This window comes from Bacillus rossius, chromosome 7 (genome assembly GCF_032445375.1).
Source record: "Bacillus rossius redtenbacheri isolate Brsri chromosome 7, Brsri_v3, whole genome shotgun sequence".
In the NCBI taxonomy this organism is placed as follows: Eukaryota; Metazoa; Arthropoda; class Insecta; order Phasmatodea; family Bacillidae; genus Bacillus; species Bacillus rossius.
Genome location: NC_086335.1, coordinates 55,567,056 through 55,583,828, shown reverse-complemented (window position 1 = coordinate 55,583,828; position 16,773 = coordinate 55,567,056). Strand labels below are relative to the sequence as shown.

General features: G+C 35.4%; 2 protein-coding genes across 13 annotated transcripts in view; both read right to left on the bottom strand.

Moving 5' to 3' along the window:
- LOC134534069 (polyphosphoinositide phosphatase) overlaps positions 1–3,069 on the bottom strand; it is a 33,554-nt gene extending 30,485 nt beyond the window's left edge. For 3 of the 6 annotated variants that reach the window (XM_063372069.1, XM_063372067.1, XM_063372072.1), the window contains exons 1-2: positions 2,967–3,064; positions 1,231–1,456 (exon numbers count right to left, since the gene is read on the bottom strand). In XM_063372069.1, coding sequence (XP_063228139.1) covers positions 1,231–1,456; positions 2,967–3,041 — 301 coding nt within the window. In that variant the 5' untranslated portion in view covers positions 3,042–3,064. Of the gene's footprint in view, positions 1–1,230; positions 1,457–2,966 lie in introns of all 6 variants that reach the window. The other 3 variants (XM_063372066.1, XM_063372071.1, XM_063372070.1) reach the window with 2 other exon arrangements.
- A 5,230-nt stretch (positions 3,070–8,299) lies between these two features.
- Positions 8,300–16,571, bottom strand: LOC134534070 (uncharacterized). 7 transcript variants are annotated; one of them, XM_063372075.1, is made up of 3 exons: positions 16,502–16,571; positions 13,157–13,376; positions 8,300–11,289 (listed from the first exon to the last, which is right to left on the bottom strand). In XM_063372075.1, the coding sequence occupies exons 2-3, from the start codon at positions 13,371–13,373 to the stop codon at positions 11,153–11,155; spliced, it is 354 nt and encodes a 117-aa protein (XP_063228145.1). In that variant the 5' UTR covers positions 13,374–13,376; positions 16,502–16,571; the 3' UTR covers positions 8,300–11,152. The 7 variants fall into 7 exon arrangements, with proteins under 7 accessions (XP_063228145.1, XP_063228146.1, XP_063228147.1 ...); XM_063372076.1 differs by having other exon boundaries at positions 16,437–16,531; XM_063372077.1 differs by having other exon boundaries at positions 13,157–13,406; positions 16,437–16,530.
- Between the last annotated feature and the right edge of the window lie 202 nt (positions 16,572–16,773).

Sequence of the window (16,773 nt, the reverse complement as noted above, 5' to 3'; positions counted from 1 at the left end):
ACTTCCATTCCCGTTCTCTCTCCCACACCGTGAGACAGCAGTTATCACACAGTTCCCATGCAGGGGGGGAATTACCGTCTTTATCTCGGTTGGCGAGGAAGCACTGTTCCTTTCTCACTCCCACTTACAGGCCTCTCATGCCTCTCTTTCTAACCATCACACAAGCCCAGACACAGTCCTGTGATTTATAATTATATTACAATACGTTAATAAAATTTAAGAACAGCAATCATAATACAAATTACTTTACAACATTAAAATCATTTAGAAATAACCCGAAAAAGTAGGCCTAAACAGGTAAAAATCTAGTACAACGGCTCATTTGTGAATAATTTCATAAAAAATAGTAATGATTAAAAACGTCTGTTAAAATACCAAATACCTTCTTAAAACACATAGCAAGTAAAAATAATATATATTAATAGCCATAACGTCTGATTATACTGTCTTATAACATACACACCACTCTAAAAACATTGACTCATTTATATTTACCTATACAAAAAAGAAGTTTAAAAGAAAATTATTTAATTAGGAGGGCAGGGTTCTGCAATCCTACATGGTATACATCTCTGAAGTTGGAGCTGAACAACACTTTTATATATTTTTTTGTATTTTATTTAAAAATATTAAACAAAAAAAGAAACAAAAAGACCTGTTATTATTTCATCTTAAAGCAAATAGTAATAATTAAAGAAATTTTTTGAACACCAAAACTGGAACTGCGCTGCAAATAAATAAAAATAAACATTAACACGGAATTACTGGGCAAGGAAAACACGAGACCTCCGAAAAACCTGGTCATGTTCCCCATTTCTGACAAAACCTGGGCAACCCCGCCAGGAACCAAGCCAAAATCACCCGGCAGGATCGTCGAGGGGGGAGGCCCGTTAAGTTTCCAGACTGTTAATAGAATTTATATCATATGTTTTGGTTTTTAAAAAAACTTTTTTTTTTCCAACCCTGCTTTAAGTGATGGGGGAGAGGTCTGATGAAACGATTTGCCCCCGGGCCTTCAGTTTATCTCGACAGCCCTGCGTCTTGGTGGGAAACCAATGGTCTGACCACACAATCCCTGTGACTCTAGCGTAACAGCTCTTTCGCACGACTGACAAAAATTATAACATCTACGATCAACAAGTATAAAGAGTGTATTATTTACAACATAAACCATCGCAATGTTACTGCCATGCCTTGCTCCCCACGTTTAAAACCCGGCAGCGCACTCACCCACGATGCCGAACGCAGACACGATGCGTGCCACCCCGTTGCTCGACAGCCTCTGTCCCACCCGGGTCCTGTTGCCAACGTCTATCATGGTGACCAGGTCGCGTATCTGCTCCTGGCTGTACTCCGCGCCATCGTCCACCACCACCAGCTCCCGGGGCTCCGTTCGGTCTATCTTCAGCACCCGAAACCTCGTCTGTTTGTTGTTGCTACCCACCAGGTAGAAGCGCTGCAACCACACACTGCAGTTACAACAGCTTTCCAAAACTGAACCACACTCTCAGGGAATCTTTTGCGAGAGAGAAAAATAGTCAGAAAAACAAATATTTCTATTTTTTTTTTTACCTTAAGATGATTACACATAAACTGATGCAAACATACCTAATACCCACTATTGGTTTTATATTTGCTTCCTTTTTCCTTGAGCCCATTTTAAAAAGGGTATTGTAGTACAATATGCACTCTTGTTAAAAGTCACATTAATGTTTAAGCTTTATTTTTTTTTTTTTTTAAGGTGATCCACAAGTTTTTAACAAATGAATTTTATTTGCTTAAACAATATAAATGAAAAATTATTGTTTTTAGTCACTTTTGAAACCTCTTCCCCAATTCAAAAATTTTTGGGGACTTAAGTGACTTTGAATCATAGACCTCAAATTCTATAGAAGACTTCATGTCAAATAAACCCAGATGCGTAAGATCAACTGCAGCTATGAAGCAACGCACTGTTTTTCCATTAACACAACGGACTTGTTCCATATCATGAAACTAACTGTGCTATTATAGCATCACACATAAGAGTGAAGGTTACTAGGGCCGAATGTACATGATATATCTTTTTAAAAGCAAACATTTTGTTATGAGTTTTATATTTAGTTTGTTTGAACATTAAACTAATATTATTAGTAACAAATTACAAACTTAAGTCAATGTAGGAATACCTACAAATTTTATTATTCTAAAAATTTATATCTAATAATAAGTATACACTTTTAATCTGTGTGCCTGCTAAACCTCCTCGATAAAGGGTTTGGCTGGCAGTAGTTAAGTCTTTGAGCGAAGTGTAATGAATCTTACAGAATTCCAATGGGAGAAGTGAAGATTAAAAAAATATTGAGTTACTGATTTTGTAGCAAGAAGTGCAGCTTTAATTGTACATCATAAAATGTTTGAGTCAGAAGTTAGATTAAGTTCTATAGTTACGCATTACACAATTAAAAACTGGGCACTAAATCAGAGCTTACGTTTGAGAGCTAGAGTATTTGGTACGATCTTGTGGTTTAGTGGTTGTACTAATATTTCAGAATATAGTCAAATGAATAGAAAGTGGATGATTTTGATTCTCAATTTCTGCCAAGAACAAATGCAATAAAACAACGGCCAGAAACGTTTTACAAACCGAGATTCCTTCTTAACTGTTGACGTTCCAGGGACCACATTTATACACAAAATATTCACCACACTATCATAGTTTAAAAAATAATTTAGCTAAATATATACACAGCTATTAATACTCCTGGTCACAGTTAAAATTTATTTATTTATTCGTGGAGTCCTTTTGATACCATACTAAGTACATACTACGGTTGTCACAATGCCGTAACATTAAGCCAAAATTGAGTTTGACAGTTTCGTAAATGTCATATGGTAATATTTACACTAAAAAGTGCAGAAAGGCTATAAATACTCCATTTAATTTTCTTAAAAGTATTCATTAATTAAGAGCTAACTAAACTTACTGCCTTTGTTTCATAAAGGGCTATTTTCTGAATAGAGCTAATTATGGGATGAAATATAATACCGCCCTTCGCCATTTGCTGATTTGCTTGGCTCGCAAAAACATAAACACAAATATTTACTTTACTTCACTTCGGTTGGCCTTCGGTGGTACATTTAGCCATAAAATAAGTTTTTTGGAATTGTAATAATTGTAATTCATAAACGACGGAGGCCTTTTCTTGACGCTGTCGAAAAAATAGGTGTCTTTTTAAATGATAAAATTTTTTTAATTACTAAAAAAACACAGAAATCTATAAACATTTTCATAAATATTTGTGTTGTAGTACTTTTCCCACAAGAAATTAAGTTGACATGAATTACACAATGATATTTTTCCCTGCTTAAAACAATTTATTTTTCATAGTCTTAGAATTTTCCATTTATTGGTCGTAACTTGACAAGTCATTTTTAATTATTACATATATATTTATAAAGATTACTTCTACAGCCATCAAAGAGACATAAATAATAACCAGAAAAATTGTGTTGTAAACAGTACAAAAAAAAAAGGCTAGGAATAGAATGAAAAAATAACTCTTTCATGAGAAGGCTGCTTTCCTAAGTGAGATTGGCCTTCTACCAATAACACTAAAAGCAACGTTGCCACACTTCCAAAGAAACTTTTCGGTAACCCGACAATGTTGATTCTGATAGCAGCTACACCTAGCAGTTTCAAGAGTAGATATTTATCTGTCTATCGAAATAAAACTAGCGGAGTATTCCGCTAGAGGAGTTCTTCCGACAGCGTCAAGAATAGGGCCCCAGATCATCCACACGTTAAAAAATTGGCGAAACAAAGTGCAAAATATACAAGAGTCTAGCGGCAGCAATACTACCTGCCTGCAACTGGCTGCAAATACCGCAACGCTCACGCTCGTTCCGGGGCCGGCTGCAAATGCCGACGCTTGTTCCGGGGCCGGCTGCAAATGCCGACGCTTGTTCCGGGGCCGCCGACGGCGTGCTCGGACGTTCAGCGAGCGCAATGTTAATGCAGGATCTGACGCTATACTTAAGTATTTTCTATTTAGTTTACTAAGCTTCGTCAAACACCGACCAGTGTGGTGAAAAAACGTTTTAAAGCATATTGTTTTCTAAAGTTTTATTTTCATAAATAGAATAATATTTAAAACATTACTTTAAAAGAAAGTTGAAACTTTAAACTATACTGAGAATGACTTACACAATTACTTATGTAATGTTAATTACATAATTGCACCAATTAACACAGACTTTACACCCTAACAAAAAACAAATTATTTACAAAAACTTTAACCCTATTTTGTCACTTATAAGCACAAAATAAATCAAAAATAATTGTAAAATTAATGAAATATAAAAATAAAAATTTGAATTATTATATAGGTATATAATATTAGTTATACATGTAAATGCCACCCACTAAACACGTGGCTTCAATCATTAACAAAATATTATTCAACTATGTGCACCAAAATGAAGCTTACTGATGGTTATCCTAAACAAATGAATAGTTATAATTTGAGATATTTCGTCCTTCAAACAATAAGTATAATACTGAATATGATTAATTCACTGTAAATGCTTAACAGAGTGTATAAATAATATGACAAATACTAACATACCACTAAACACGTGGCTTCAATCATTAACAAAATATTATTCAACTATGTGCACCAAAATGAAGCTTACTGATGGTTATCCTAAACAAATGGATAGTTTGACTTGTTCACAACTTATATTAAAGAAAGTACTACATTTTGTTTTGTTGAGTTCAGCAACTATATCTTCCTTTTCAGTAAATTCTAGTTCATTTTCTAAATGAAAACATAAATTGTCATCGCTAGTGGAAGCACTGGCTTGAACATTTTTGGATGAAGTTGTTTCATGTTTTTTTTTCTTTTGACAAATCAGGTGGATATGCTTGCACATGTTCCATTTGATAGTGGAATCCACACACGTGCAAGTATATTTATGGATGCATGTGGCACATTCGGTACATAATAGTTTGCAAGGGCAGTCCAATCTGTTTTCTTTTACGTGATACAATTCTTTTACCTCAGATGTGGATGAAACTTTCCAGCCATTGTCCTCTTCGATAATCAAGTCCGTGTTAAGAAGTATACTCGTTCTATGCCTACTTCTTATATTTACAAGTTTACTGGTCACTTTGCCTTTAGTTAGAACAATTAGCCTGTCAAATAGCTTATCCCTAAGAAAGTTCATAATAGCAAAAATTGCTTTATCCAAACGTCGTTCAGACTTTCCTTGCAAATATATGTATTTTAAAGTTCTATGCATACGTTCTATATGCATGTTTGTATTGATGCCACTATTCAGCCTGAAACAATATGCCCATGACTGAATATTTTTTACGTAGTTCTCACTGAAATATGCCCCAAAATCAGCTGTGTCTGAATCTCTATTCAGTCGGTTTATTACAGCAGGGAGCATCATTTCAAATGCAGCAGAGTCCCTTTCTTGCAACAATGTTCGCAAGAGTTTGTAGACTTCGGCCTGTTTCTCTCTACCGTTAACTTTTGACAGATTTTTCCGCCAGGCTCTGTCCACGTGCCAAGAGCAGTAAAGTCTCACAGTTGGTGGCTCTATTGTTAAAACCCATGCATTGAAGAATGAGTCAGCCATGTCAGACATAAAAACTTTGGGGCATATTATTCCAGCTTCTTTTTTTATGTACTCAAAAAAAAATTGATAGTACATGTTGATCAGTTCTATTCGATATCAGAAATGCGCAAGGAAAACCCTGCCTCATGTCATCTAAAACGAGTAATGTAATCAGTTCGAACCCGTAATTGTTAAGACCATGGGTACCATCGATACAAATGCAGTCACTGCCATATTTTTTCAATAAGTCACACTGAGCATTGTTCATAATAATTAAGACAAAATCATCATTTTTTAACTCGGGATGCAGTTCAGTGACTGTATTTTGAGGCTTGTAAAACAAAACACACGGCTTATCACTTGCCCTTACCTCGTTAACCCACGCCTCCACGCTAGTCCCATCTTCTCTGTGTCTCACAGAATCTGCACATAGGTTATAACACTGCTCGATATTATATAGGTCTTTTCTGGTTAGAAGGTGAATTCTTTCTAGTTTTGAATCAGATACTGAATCGCGTATCTTGTCTAGAATGGCATGGAATGGAATCTTATTGGCAAGGTCTGTTGCTAAATCACATCTTTCCGAATCGGAGAGATTGAGATGGCCTATATCATTTTGATGACCTACATGTGTTGAAATGTAACTAATTTTACACATTCCACCTTCAGATTCTATTACTCGTATGCTTGCAGGACATGTCCCATTGATTTTATTACTGCCCTGAGTTTTAAGGTGCCTCTGACCTGTACTTTTACACATGTAATAGCCCGACCGATGACATACAAAATAATGCCTAGTAGAATTGTCAGCACAACGTATTGAACCACGTTCTTTCACATACCTGGAAAATGTTTCTTTTTCAACATTTTGCTTCCATTTCACAAAATCTTCGAAAGAGGAAAACTCGAGATCTTGGGACTTGACACCAGCACTGTGTTCCGACTCCAGATGATCCAGAAATGACGTTTTCGTATTAGGTTTTAACTCACACAATGAGCACTTGAAACAGTTTGTGGTTTCCGCACTGTGAAATTTCCGTTCATGGTATCTTAAATTTCGAAAAAGATTATATTGCCTATCGCAACTTTTGCTCTTGAATTCCAAATTTTTTTTCCGGTTAGAAACTACGTCATCAATTTTACCGGGTTTTTTCGTCAGTTCGTGTGGCTGAAGATTTGTGTGATATTTCCGTTCATGGAAGCTTAGATTTCGGAAATGACTAAATTTTTTTATCGCAATTGTTGCACTTAAATTCACAATTTTTTTTCTTGTTCTCTGAAAAAGATACGTCGTCAACTTTCCCGGGATGTTTCGTCCGCACGTGTTGGCGAAGATTTTTCTTATATTCATACCCTTGTCCACATTCTTCACATACAAATTGATTACAGTTACTCATAGCTTAACACTCATTAAGCACGCACACTAAACAGTCTGTGTTTTTTTTTTTATACTGGAGAGAAAAAACGTGCGCGTAAAAATAAAAAACATCCAGGGGGTAGGCGCTCCTGATAGGCCAACTTCGGAAAGGATCGGCATTTGCAGCCAGTTGCAGGAAGGTAGCATTGCTGCCGCTAGACTCTTGTCAAAATATAAGCTTCCCCTTGCCTCGTCTACATCGTGTGGTTTGATCAGTGCAAGGGAGCCGAGATTGACTTTGCTTTCTTCATCCCTCTGTTAAATGGAAGAGAATGCAGTGGAGAAAAACTTGAGAATAGGAAGTGGGTAGGAATGCCTGCAGCTGAAGAAAGAAGAGATTAATGTTCAAAGAGAAAGATGCTAAGATCCCTCAAGCCAGCAGGACTTATTTTAATGCTCCTTGCTTATGGAAATGCTGCCTACCAGCTAAGAGCAGCACAAAGAGAATGTATGCACTATCTGTGCTTCATTACCTTACTTCTTCTAGCATCATACTCACACAACAATACTGCTGTTAGTATTTCTTATTTATACAGCCTTTCTAAAATACTAATCAAATCAATACTTTCCAGGATTTCATTTTTTTACATTTTTAAACCCTAGTAATAATTAATATTTTTACAATTTCGATGATTTTAACATTACATATTTAATTGTTAAATAATAAATTATGTTTATGTGTAATAGCCCACACATAGTTTAATCTAAAGATAACTGTATCCCAAAGCTGACTAGCTCTTAAGCTAGAAATTCCACACAGCTAGACTAAGTATTAGAAAATATGCTTATATCAGTCAACAGTAAAGATGTTTGAAGAATAAATACATTTTAACTATACGTGAAGAACTATCTCCAGATGTGCCACATACGTTCACAATTGGAAAGACATGTATTAAAATCACTACAGTTCCCATAAATGACCATTAAGATGCAAATAAAAAAAAATATAAATTTTAGTGTTGATAAATAAACTGAGAAGATTAAAACAAATTAAGTTTATTACTTAAATTATTTCCATGAGATAGCTCCCAGAACAAATTCTCACACATAGGTACACAGTTAACCAGATATTAGCTTAAAAAATTTGACAAAAATGGATTATTTTAAGTTCAAAATAAACAGCTCAATTAACTATTTTATTTGAGCTACAATAATGTTTTTTCTTGATAATGATGGGATTAATATCTGGTTTCTAAGCAATTATGATACAATTATCTGCACGTATACAACATTCATTAATTGCCAAATGGCTTAGGTATTAAGTATTAAACCAAATTTCTTCATAAATGTTTTATTAATTCATTAAAGAAAACAAATAATAGGTACAGCAGCTTCCCATTGTATTTTTACAAATAAAATAAAATATTATCAAGAAAATATCAAAGGTATTTTTTTTAAAAACTGAAAACCATTTACATACTTTTATCAGTGTTGTTGAATACTCTACTTCACCAACCACCCTTTGTCTCAATCATGAAAGTTCATCCCTTACGAAATTTATACTTATATAATGTTTTGCAGAGCAACAGGTAAGTTAGGTAAACGAAAAATACTTCTAACAGAAAAAAAACAAACTTTAATCCAACTTTTTATGGTTCTGCACATTCTCTAATCTGGCACCAATTGAGCAACTAGGTTAGTATTTTTTCAGGTGGATTCCAGCTATTCACCTAGGCCATCAGGTCACATCACGGAGCTGCCGGCATTTGTAATTTGATCAAAGTTTATCATTACTGTCGGTTTTTATTTCGGTGCATTGTTACCTGTTACATTCAGGTTACATCTGGTATTCTCATTAAAACTACATAGTTGGACGTTCGGTAGTCTGGAAAAGACACCAATCCGGTATGGCCGTGGTCACAAACGTTCCTGATTAAAAACCTTTCACTGTAATTGGTTCTTCTTGTCATATTTAAGCAGAGTAAAAAAAATGCTTTCACTTCAAGTTTATTAAAGTTTCAACCAAACATCATAATATTTATAGTTACAAAAACATTTCATCAATTAAGGTAAGTGCACCGGTACTCGTCACTGCTCCAATGGTCGTCACTAGCAACTTCAAATGTAAATAATAGAGAAGTAGCTCAATATATCGCCAACTTAAATATTGACAAAAATTTGGTCGACGTTCTAGCTGAAATTACCACAATAGTTTTCGGAACAAACACTATTTTCAATCAAAAAAAGTCCGTGCATCAAAAGTTCGTAGAGCAGTGAAGATAAATAGGGGAATTCCTATACTAAAACACTAAGGACGTTAGTGCACATTTTTACTTCTAATTCTGTAATTTTTCATGTTTATTCGTGATGTTTTGTGCTGAATGTGTTAGTTAAATGTTCTTGAAGAGGTGAAAGTGTTTATTTAAAAAAATTCGTTTTCTTTGTATGATTTAGTTAGGGTGACGAAAACTGGATCAATAAAAACCTTGTATTGCTAGTGTTCGTCATACCTGACGAGCACTGGTACATTTAATATTTTATTTAAAGTTGTGCTAAGTTACACCCTAAAGTTCTTAAATAATATTGGTTCTTTGTTGTTAATAGACAAAGTACGTTATTATGATCAGATCCAGTAGTCGTCACCTATGACGACTTCCGATGCATGTGTATGACGACTTCTGGGTCGGAAATTACTTTACTTTATTGATTGCAAAAATTGTGTAGGCATTGTTGTTTACATTAATTTAGGGGTCATTCGATATATATTTTGACATTAATAAGTAAACTAAACATTGTAATGTGTCTCGTTCTTTAATTACAGGGCAAAATGCCAAAACGGAAAATACTGTTGTATGAAGAGTCAGCCATGGAAGCTGCTCTTAAAGATGTAGCGAATGGTATGAGTATAAAATGAGCAGCGGAAAAAAATAGTGTGCCAAGGAACACATTGTCCGATAAACACAAAGGCAAATCGCCCTTGGGTAGGAAGATGGGCGGGCCCTGATTCATTTTTATATTTTACTTGTGATACCGCATAACATGCTATGTTATGTTGCAGCAACGAATTGAGTCGTATTGCGTACGCGTACAGTATGACGTCGCGTAAATAATAATAAATAGAATATAAACAATTAACAATATTTGATAATTAAACAGTTTTTGTTAACCAAGAAACAATTAAATCTCATTAGAGCGGCTTTATTATATCTCTTTTAAGATAAGAACAAAAAAAAACGTGAAAATACGCGATAGTGAAAAACAAAAACATACATATTTCTAATTTGTAAAAAAATACTTTGTTACGTTGTTTCTGTTCCAATCTCAAACTTTGTCTACACACATAATACCTTTAATAAACAGTAAAAAAACTTAGACGAGGAATTTCCAAATTATACTTTATTAATAAACAAACATCGTTCTTTGTATCGTAAATTCATTGAATATGCGCGCGCATGCGTAAAATATACGAGAAATGCGAGTAACAAAATGCAGCCGTGTGTAACGTTTCGTTACTCGTTACTAGACGGCACACCCGTTACTCAGTAACGAATACATTCGGTTTGCTACAGCTCTATGTGCTGTCCCTCTTTGTTCCGTGAGTGCTGTAAGTAAATTCAAAATTTAATGAGGATTATTCATTATATTACTGAACGATCTTTATGAAATGCCATTTTGATGTTTAAAATATAGTCCCAAATAAAATTTGAAGCCCAAATAGTACAATACTATCATTCTGGATCCATGAATTAAAACTAATGCAGCCGAAATCGCACATGACGACTACTGGCACAAACATGTGACGAACACTGGCAAACACGAAAATTTGCATGACGACTACTGGCTCGAAATCACACTTTTTTCAAAATTATAAATCTACAAAAATAATTTGTGTTTATCGAAGAGTGTTGGATGGCATTGTAGAGTAAAGTTTGAGGTTAAAAACAAACATGTAGGGGCAGTAATACACCTACAAGGTTATGTACACAATTTTTTTTTTATAAAACTCTTCTTAGCATGACGACTACTGGTACATCTACCTTAATTTTATATGTACAATTAAGTATTTTCCATAAAGGAAGAAGTATTTAACACAGCCTCAATTATGCTTGGTTAAGCTAAACAAATCCTAGCACACAAGTGTTCTATCTTTTCTCTCGCGCCAGTACGATGTGGCTGGCCGATCCAGATTCACTGCTCCGGCTGCTCTTCAGCGCTGGCGTCGACCACTTCGCCTTCTCTGATGGCAAACTCGGCCGTCTTCCTGAGCCCCGACATTCTGAACACCGTGGCATTCTGTATGTTCAAGTTCTTAGCCCACAGCTGGCCTGCAACACACAATGTTCACGAGTGCATTACAAGTAGTTCCCAGGTTGGTAGTTCCGGAGAATGGTCAGTATCAGTTGCTGATATCATTGTAAGGGGCCTTAATATTGTATTGTAAGGTAATCTGTTTGTGCGTGTGTGAGTGTTTGCATCGTCAGCTCTGAGCTCATTGCTCCTACGGCAACTGCCGTGCGAGGCATGTGTTGTGCCATTCAGCAGTTCCCGTCTTTGACTGGCAGCGTGCGCTGGCCTTGAGCGTAGGTGACGAGAGGTCACTTGGACTTGCGCAGGAGCAGCAGTTGAGAGCAGAATTATGTTAGTAGCGAGAGCAGAGAAATGATAGTTGCAGGGACGTGCTTAAGACATACTACTTTAATGGTAGAGTGTCAGATATATTGAGTACTGTGGGTTGCATACACGATTAGTGAGGATATACTGCACACGGATCGCGTACGCTAGGGGTCTCTGGTTCGAAGCTAGAGGCTGTAAAATGCAGATGATCCGTGTTGAAGACAATAAACAGAGTGTTTAAAGAACCTAACAGGCATAGGAGTAGTATCTTAGTACAACTTATGACTCCCCTGACTTAGGCTATACTTAACTGATAAGTGCAAAAATCCAGAGATCCAGAATCCTGCCCAATACGATCTTGACCTTCCCTATACCTAATCGTTTCTCCTTCCCCATTCCCTTATTTCCAGAATTTACTCTGGTGGGGTTAGAACCTTGGACCGTGACAGTAAGGGGTCAAGAATGATCACAGAACCCTTACGCAATCAATAAATATATATTAATATGTATGCAAAATGTATACTTAAAATATAACTGAATACAATAAGAATACATACTGTTATATACAAGAACATTTGTACATTCTCTTGCCCTCTAAGTATATTTAAAGCTACGCTTCTGGCAAGCAAGACATGGAAAATTGTCTGGCTGCTGTAACACTGATTTTTTTTTTTTTCACTTCTAAAGAGTTACCTTGAAATTCTGGTGCAGCGAGGGGGCAAGAAGTTTACAGTGAAAAACAAAAATAGCATGAACATTTTAAAACTGTAATAATTATGCTTTCAAAAAAATAATTTTCCTAAGCATAATAGGTTACTAATTTATAGGATAATACATAAAACATATTATACAGAATTACAGCATCAAAAATATAAATTTACTTTGGCTAAATTCAAATAATATTTTGATACAAGCATGTTATAGTATGTTTCCTTATAAAAGTAGGTAACATACAAATTTATTAACGAAATTTTATAAAATATATTTTTGATATTTTTTATTTAAATGCTAGCGAACATAAATATTCCAAATACTCAATCTAAGGTACAAAACAGCTATCATTGTTTGCTTTTCCTTAAGTGATGATATTATTTTGTCAATCTAATTTCAGTGGTAGTCCAAATTGTTACTCTACAAACAAATATCATGCAGACAATAAGTCTTCATGTACTTTTACAGCTAGAAAAAATAATTACAATTTCTAGGGGGGTGGAAAGGGAGGGGGAAGACCAATTCATTTAGTCAGCTTATTGAACATCAATATAAATTTAACAGGAATATCAAAGAAAAACAATATATAGTATAATGATAGTTAAAACAAGTTATATTAAGTTGCCCTATGACTGTACACACTATGTAGACAGTTTTATATTGTGCAAACATGATATATGTCAAACCACTAAGAAACAGGGATCCAAGGGAACAAATCTGAATGAGAACTGCTGTTAATCATTGCCGGATTACACAAAGAACCGAAACGAATAATGCTGGACTACAGAGCGTCGACGTACCAAAATGTTGAATGTTCAAGCACAAAAGACACTGCGATCCTTGCAAGCCGGTGCACGTGTGACTCACCTGGCGTCAGCTTCATCTCCTCCTCGCTCTTCAGGCCCTGGTACTCCGCCAGGTCCCTGCGGCCCGTGCCCATCATGTACACCACCACGCCAAACGCGTTAAAAGAAATGAACGCGTATATCAGGGAGAGTCTCTGCTTCCAGTTGACGGCTTTCTCCGCGGAAATCGGCCTGGTGTGGCGTCGCATGATTCTGTTCCACCATCTAAGATTCCACATGTTCTGGGACAGGAAATCAAATAACTGGACAGGCTGAAAAATTTCCGTACAACAAAATAACTTGAAAGTTTATGGCATTACAATAAAGGACCTACCATGAGTAGGTTTAATTATAGTCAAATTTTAAAAGAAGAACTGAGTAGAACTATGATAGCCCAATATCCCCAGAACAGAACCACAGTAGACAGTTGGCACTGTTCAAAAAGTCCACTTTGACAATCTTTAGCAAAAAAAAAAAAAAAAAAAAAAAATAGCATCAGGTGGCAAGGTTCGGGGTTTAAAGCAGGCTGCCAACCATTATATTTTATAATTGATATTTGGTTCACAACTTACAATTTTATAATCAGTGCAGAGAACATAGTATGCCATCTATCTCTTGGAGGGTAGTAGGTGTGAATTAGTCACAGGATGTTTTAGACACAAAAACAAGAGCAATTCAAAGTTCAGGTAGATCAGTTTTGAATTGATGAATTCACTTTCTTCACAGTAAACCAAGCGACTGTCAGTTTGGGATTGTTATCTATTGCAAAGTGGCTGAACATTGTTAGAGTAAGAGCTTAGAATAATTCATCACAGAGATGATGTCTACATGGTGGAAGTGCTTCAACAAGTAGTCGCTCATCAAAATAACTACTGTGCAGGTGTGCTGCAAGCCGCATTGCGTCTCGCCCCAGAGTCTCGAGTCCGAGGTGACAAGGGCTGTGATTGAGTTTGGACTGTGATAAGAAATCTGAAGTTAAGGATTGCTATGAAATCTGTTTGAAAATTAATAGTTGTTGGGTTGGGCAAAGGGTTCGAACCCACGATTATCGAATGTCCAGTATGTAAGTGACATCTTGACATTTGGGTTGAAATCTCAGTGGAAACAGTTATCACCACAGCTGTCTATGGATGTGCCTTGTTAACAGTATCTTACATTAGTGTCTTGTTTAGCAATGGTTTATTTTGTTAGTTCTAGTAATAATTTTAATATACCGTACATCGCACCATTTTTTTAGGAGGTAGGAAAAAAGCAAGGAAATAATGTGACAACTGGCAGATCCAGAGGAGGCGCCAAGCGGCATGCAAAAATCCCCCCCCCCCCCCCCCCTAAAACCGAACTCTGAATGATTCTTAAATTTTATCTTAATTCCTTATAAAATGTGTTAAATATATCAATTTTAAATGCACTACAAAAAAATTATATTAGAAAAGTTAATTTGGCTCTCCCCTGGTCATCATTATGGATTGCCCTTGAGCGTGACATCCTGGAAGACTGCCAAAAAAAAGATTTAAGAAAAATTGTTATTGATGCTGCAAGGTCAAGAAAGAATTTCATAATTAAAATTTTGTAGGAATGCAGTTCTCTTTGTGATGTTTTAAGACAGTGCAATTAGCAAGTGTCGTGGCAAATAAAAAGCAGATACAGCTAATGTGATCCAATACAATAGTGCAAGCACTAGTACATGGGCCAAGCACAAACATTTAAAAATCTAGTGGGACTATGAAACAAGTACTTTTATTTTTAGTTTCAACAACAAACACCCCCAAAATTTATTCCATATTCGTGCTAGTGGAGTAGGTCAAGTTTGTATGAAAGACATACTTACACATATGTGCAAACTGGCATGAAATATAGACTGTATTTGGAAACACAATTCCTGTCATTTCTATGGATGAGGGCTGAAATATGGAGGAAATACACTAATGTCGCCCACTACGGATTACAATAATATTTTCAAAATGGTATCTTTGTAACCTTATATAGCTAAATTGCTGTTATTTTCTAATTCTGTTTTTGCATTTATTTTTTCCTTTTAAAATTTCGGAAGGGAGGGGTCTGGACCCCAGGACCTCCCCCTGGCTAGGTTCCTGAGTGCAAGTAAATGAGCAATATATCAGCAAAATGACAACTCTTATCTACAACAGTTAAAAACTATACTCTAAAATTGATTTAGCTTAGCATTCAAGTAGAGTTGGCATCATTGCACTAGTGTGTTTGGTGTTGTAGACGTATGGAATAAATACATGTTAATTTGTTGAAAATCATGTACAACACTTGATTCTAAATAAATCATGAAAAATAATGTTAACCAAAGTATTTGGAGCTTGGATAAAAATTATTAGGCCTACCAGTTCTGTGCTGTAAAAGGAAAAGGAAAAGTAAAAAGTAAACAGTAAAAAAGTAAAAGTAAATTAAATATATTTTAAGAAAAGTGGTAAATAGCTACTGAACTTATATGAAGGTGAGATACTAAAATTATTTTATGGAGTGAGGCAAGCAGAATCAATAAAAAATTAGAAATGGTTACAGTGATTCCTGATTAAGAATGGTGTGGCAAATTGGTAAATTGGAAAATGTGAACTGGATTCATTATGAGAAATAATGTTTGTGATTTTTTTAGTAAGATGAGTTGGAAATATTTGTAAAAAGCACATAACGTGCATTAGGTATAATCAATGGGTGGCTATTGAAACGCAGGAAACTTAGTTAAGATTTTTGGCCTGTTGATCCATTACTAAACCTACTTTAAGATACCATTTCTCATTAAGATGACATTTCTCAACCCTCATTATGGTCTGTACGCCCAGCATTCAGCAAGTTCCGAACTGTCCTAGACCCTGCATTCACTTCACTTCCATGGTGACAGCTGCCACCAATCAATGACACATGATGCAGGGGATATGATAGTACATTTTAGTGGTTTGATAGACCGCTAAAAGTTTCGTATCACGTACCTAATGTATGCCTTGATCCTGATGGGGCATGATCACTAACACTCACACTACATAACACACATAAAATTAAGTCTCTTTAACCCAGCATTGTCGTGAGCTACTCTGTATGATAGAATGACTGAAATGAATAATGCCAGACTACAGAGCGTCTGTCTATATACTGACGGTACACCACTAACGGGCCATTGCTTTTTTTCCCCCTTAAAAAATACTTCAAAATAATTTTATGTAGTTGGTCTCAGAAAGGAAAGTTATATTCATTCTTTTCAATCGATACAAAGGTTCACTAAGCTGTATAATTTTCAGATGTTAATACATATTTCCAAACTGAAGTAAATCAGATACCTGTAAATACTTTTTTTCAAGTTTTTAACAGAATAAATAAAGAAATGTAAAAAAACAAACATTACATGTGCTTGCAATAGCAACGTTCCTTTTTCTACTACTAGTACTAAAGTTACAGTTTGTTACAAAATTTTTGGAAAATACTACTCTCCATACTGTGGCTTGAACTATTTTCCCGGGCCATTATGACTGCATCTTAAACAGAAAAATATATAGTATACGTAACAAATAGAATTATGACAGTCAAGATTTAAAGCATGAAAGATTTGAGATCACATTTGATGCATGACAATTTCCCTATGATGCCTATTGACTTGCTGTAAGTATAGCTAAATAG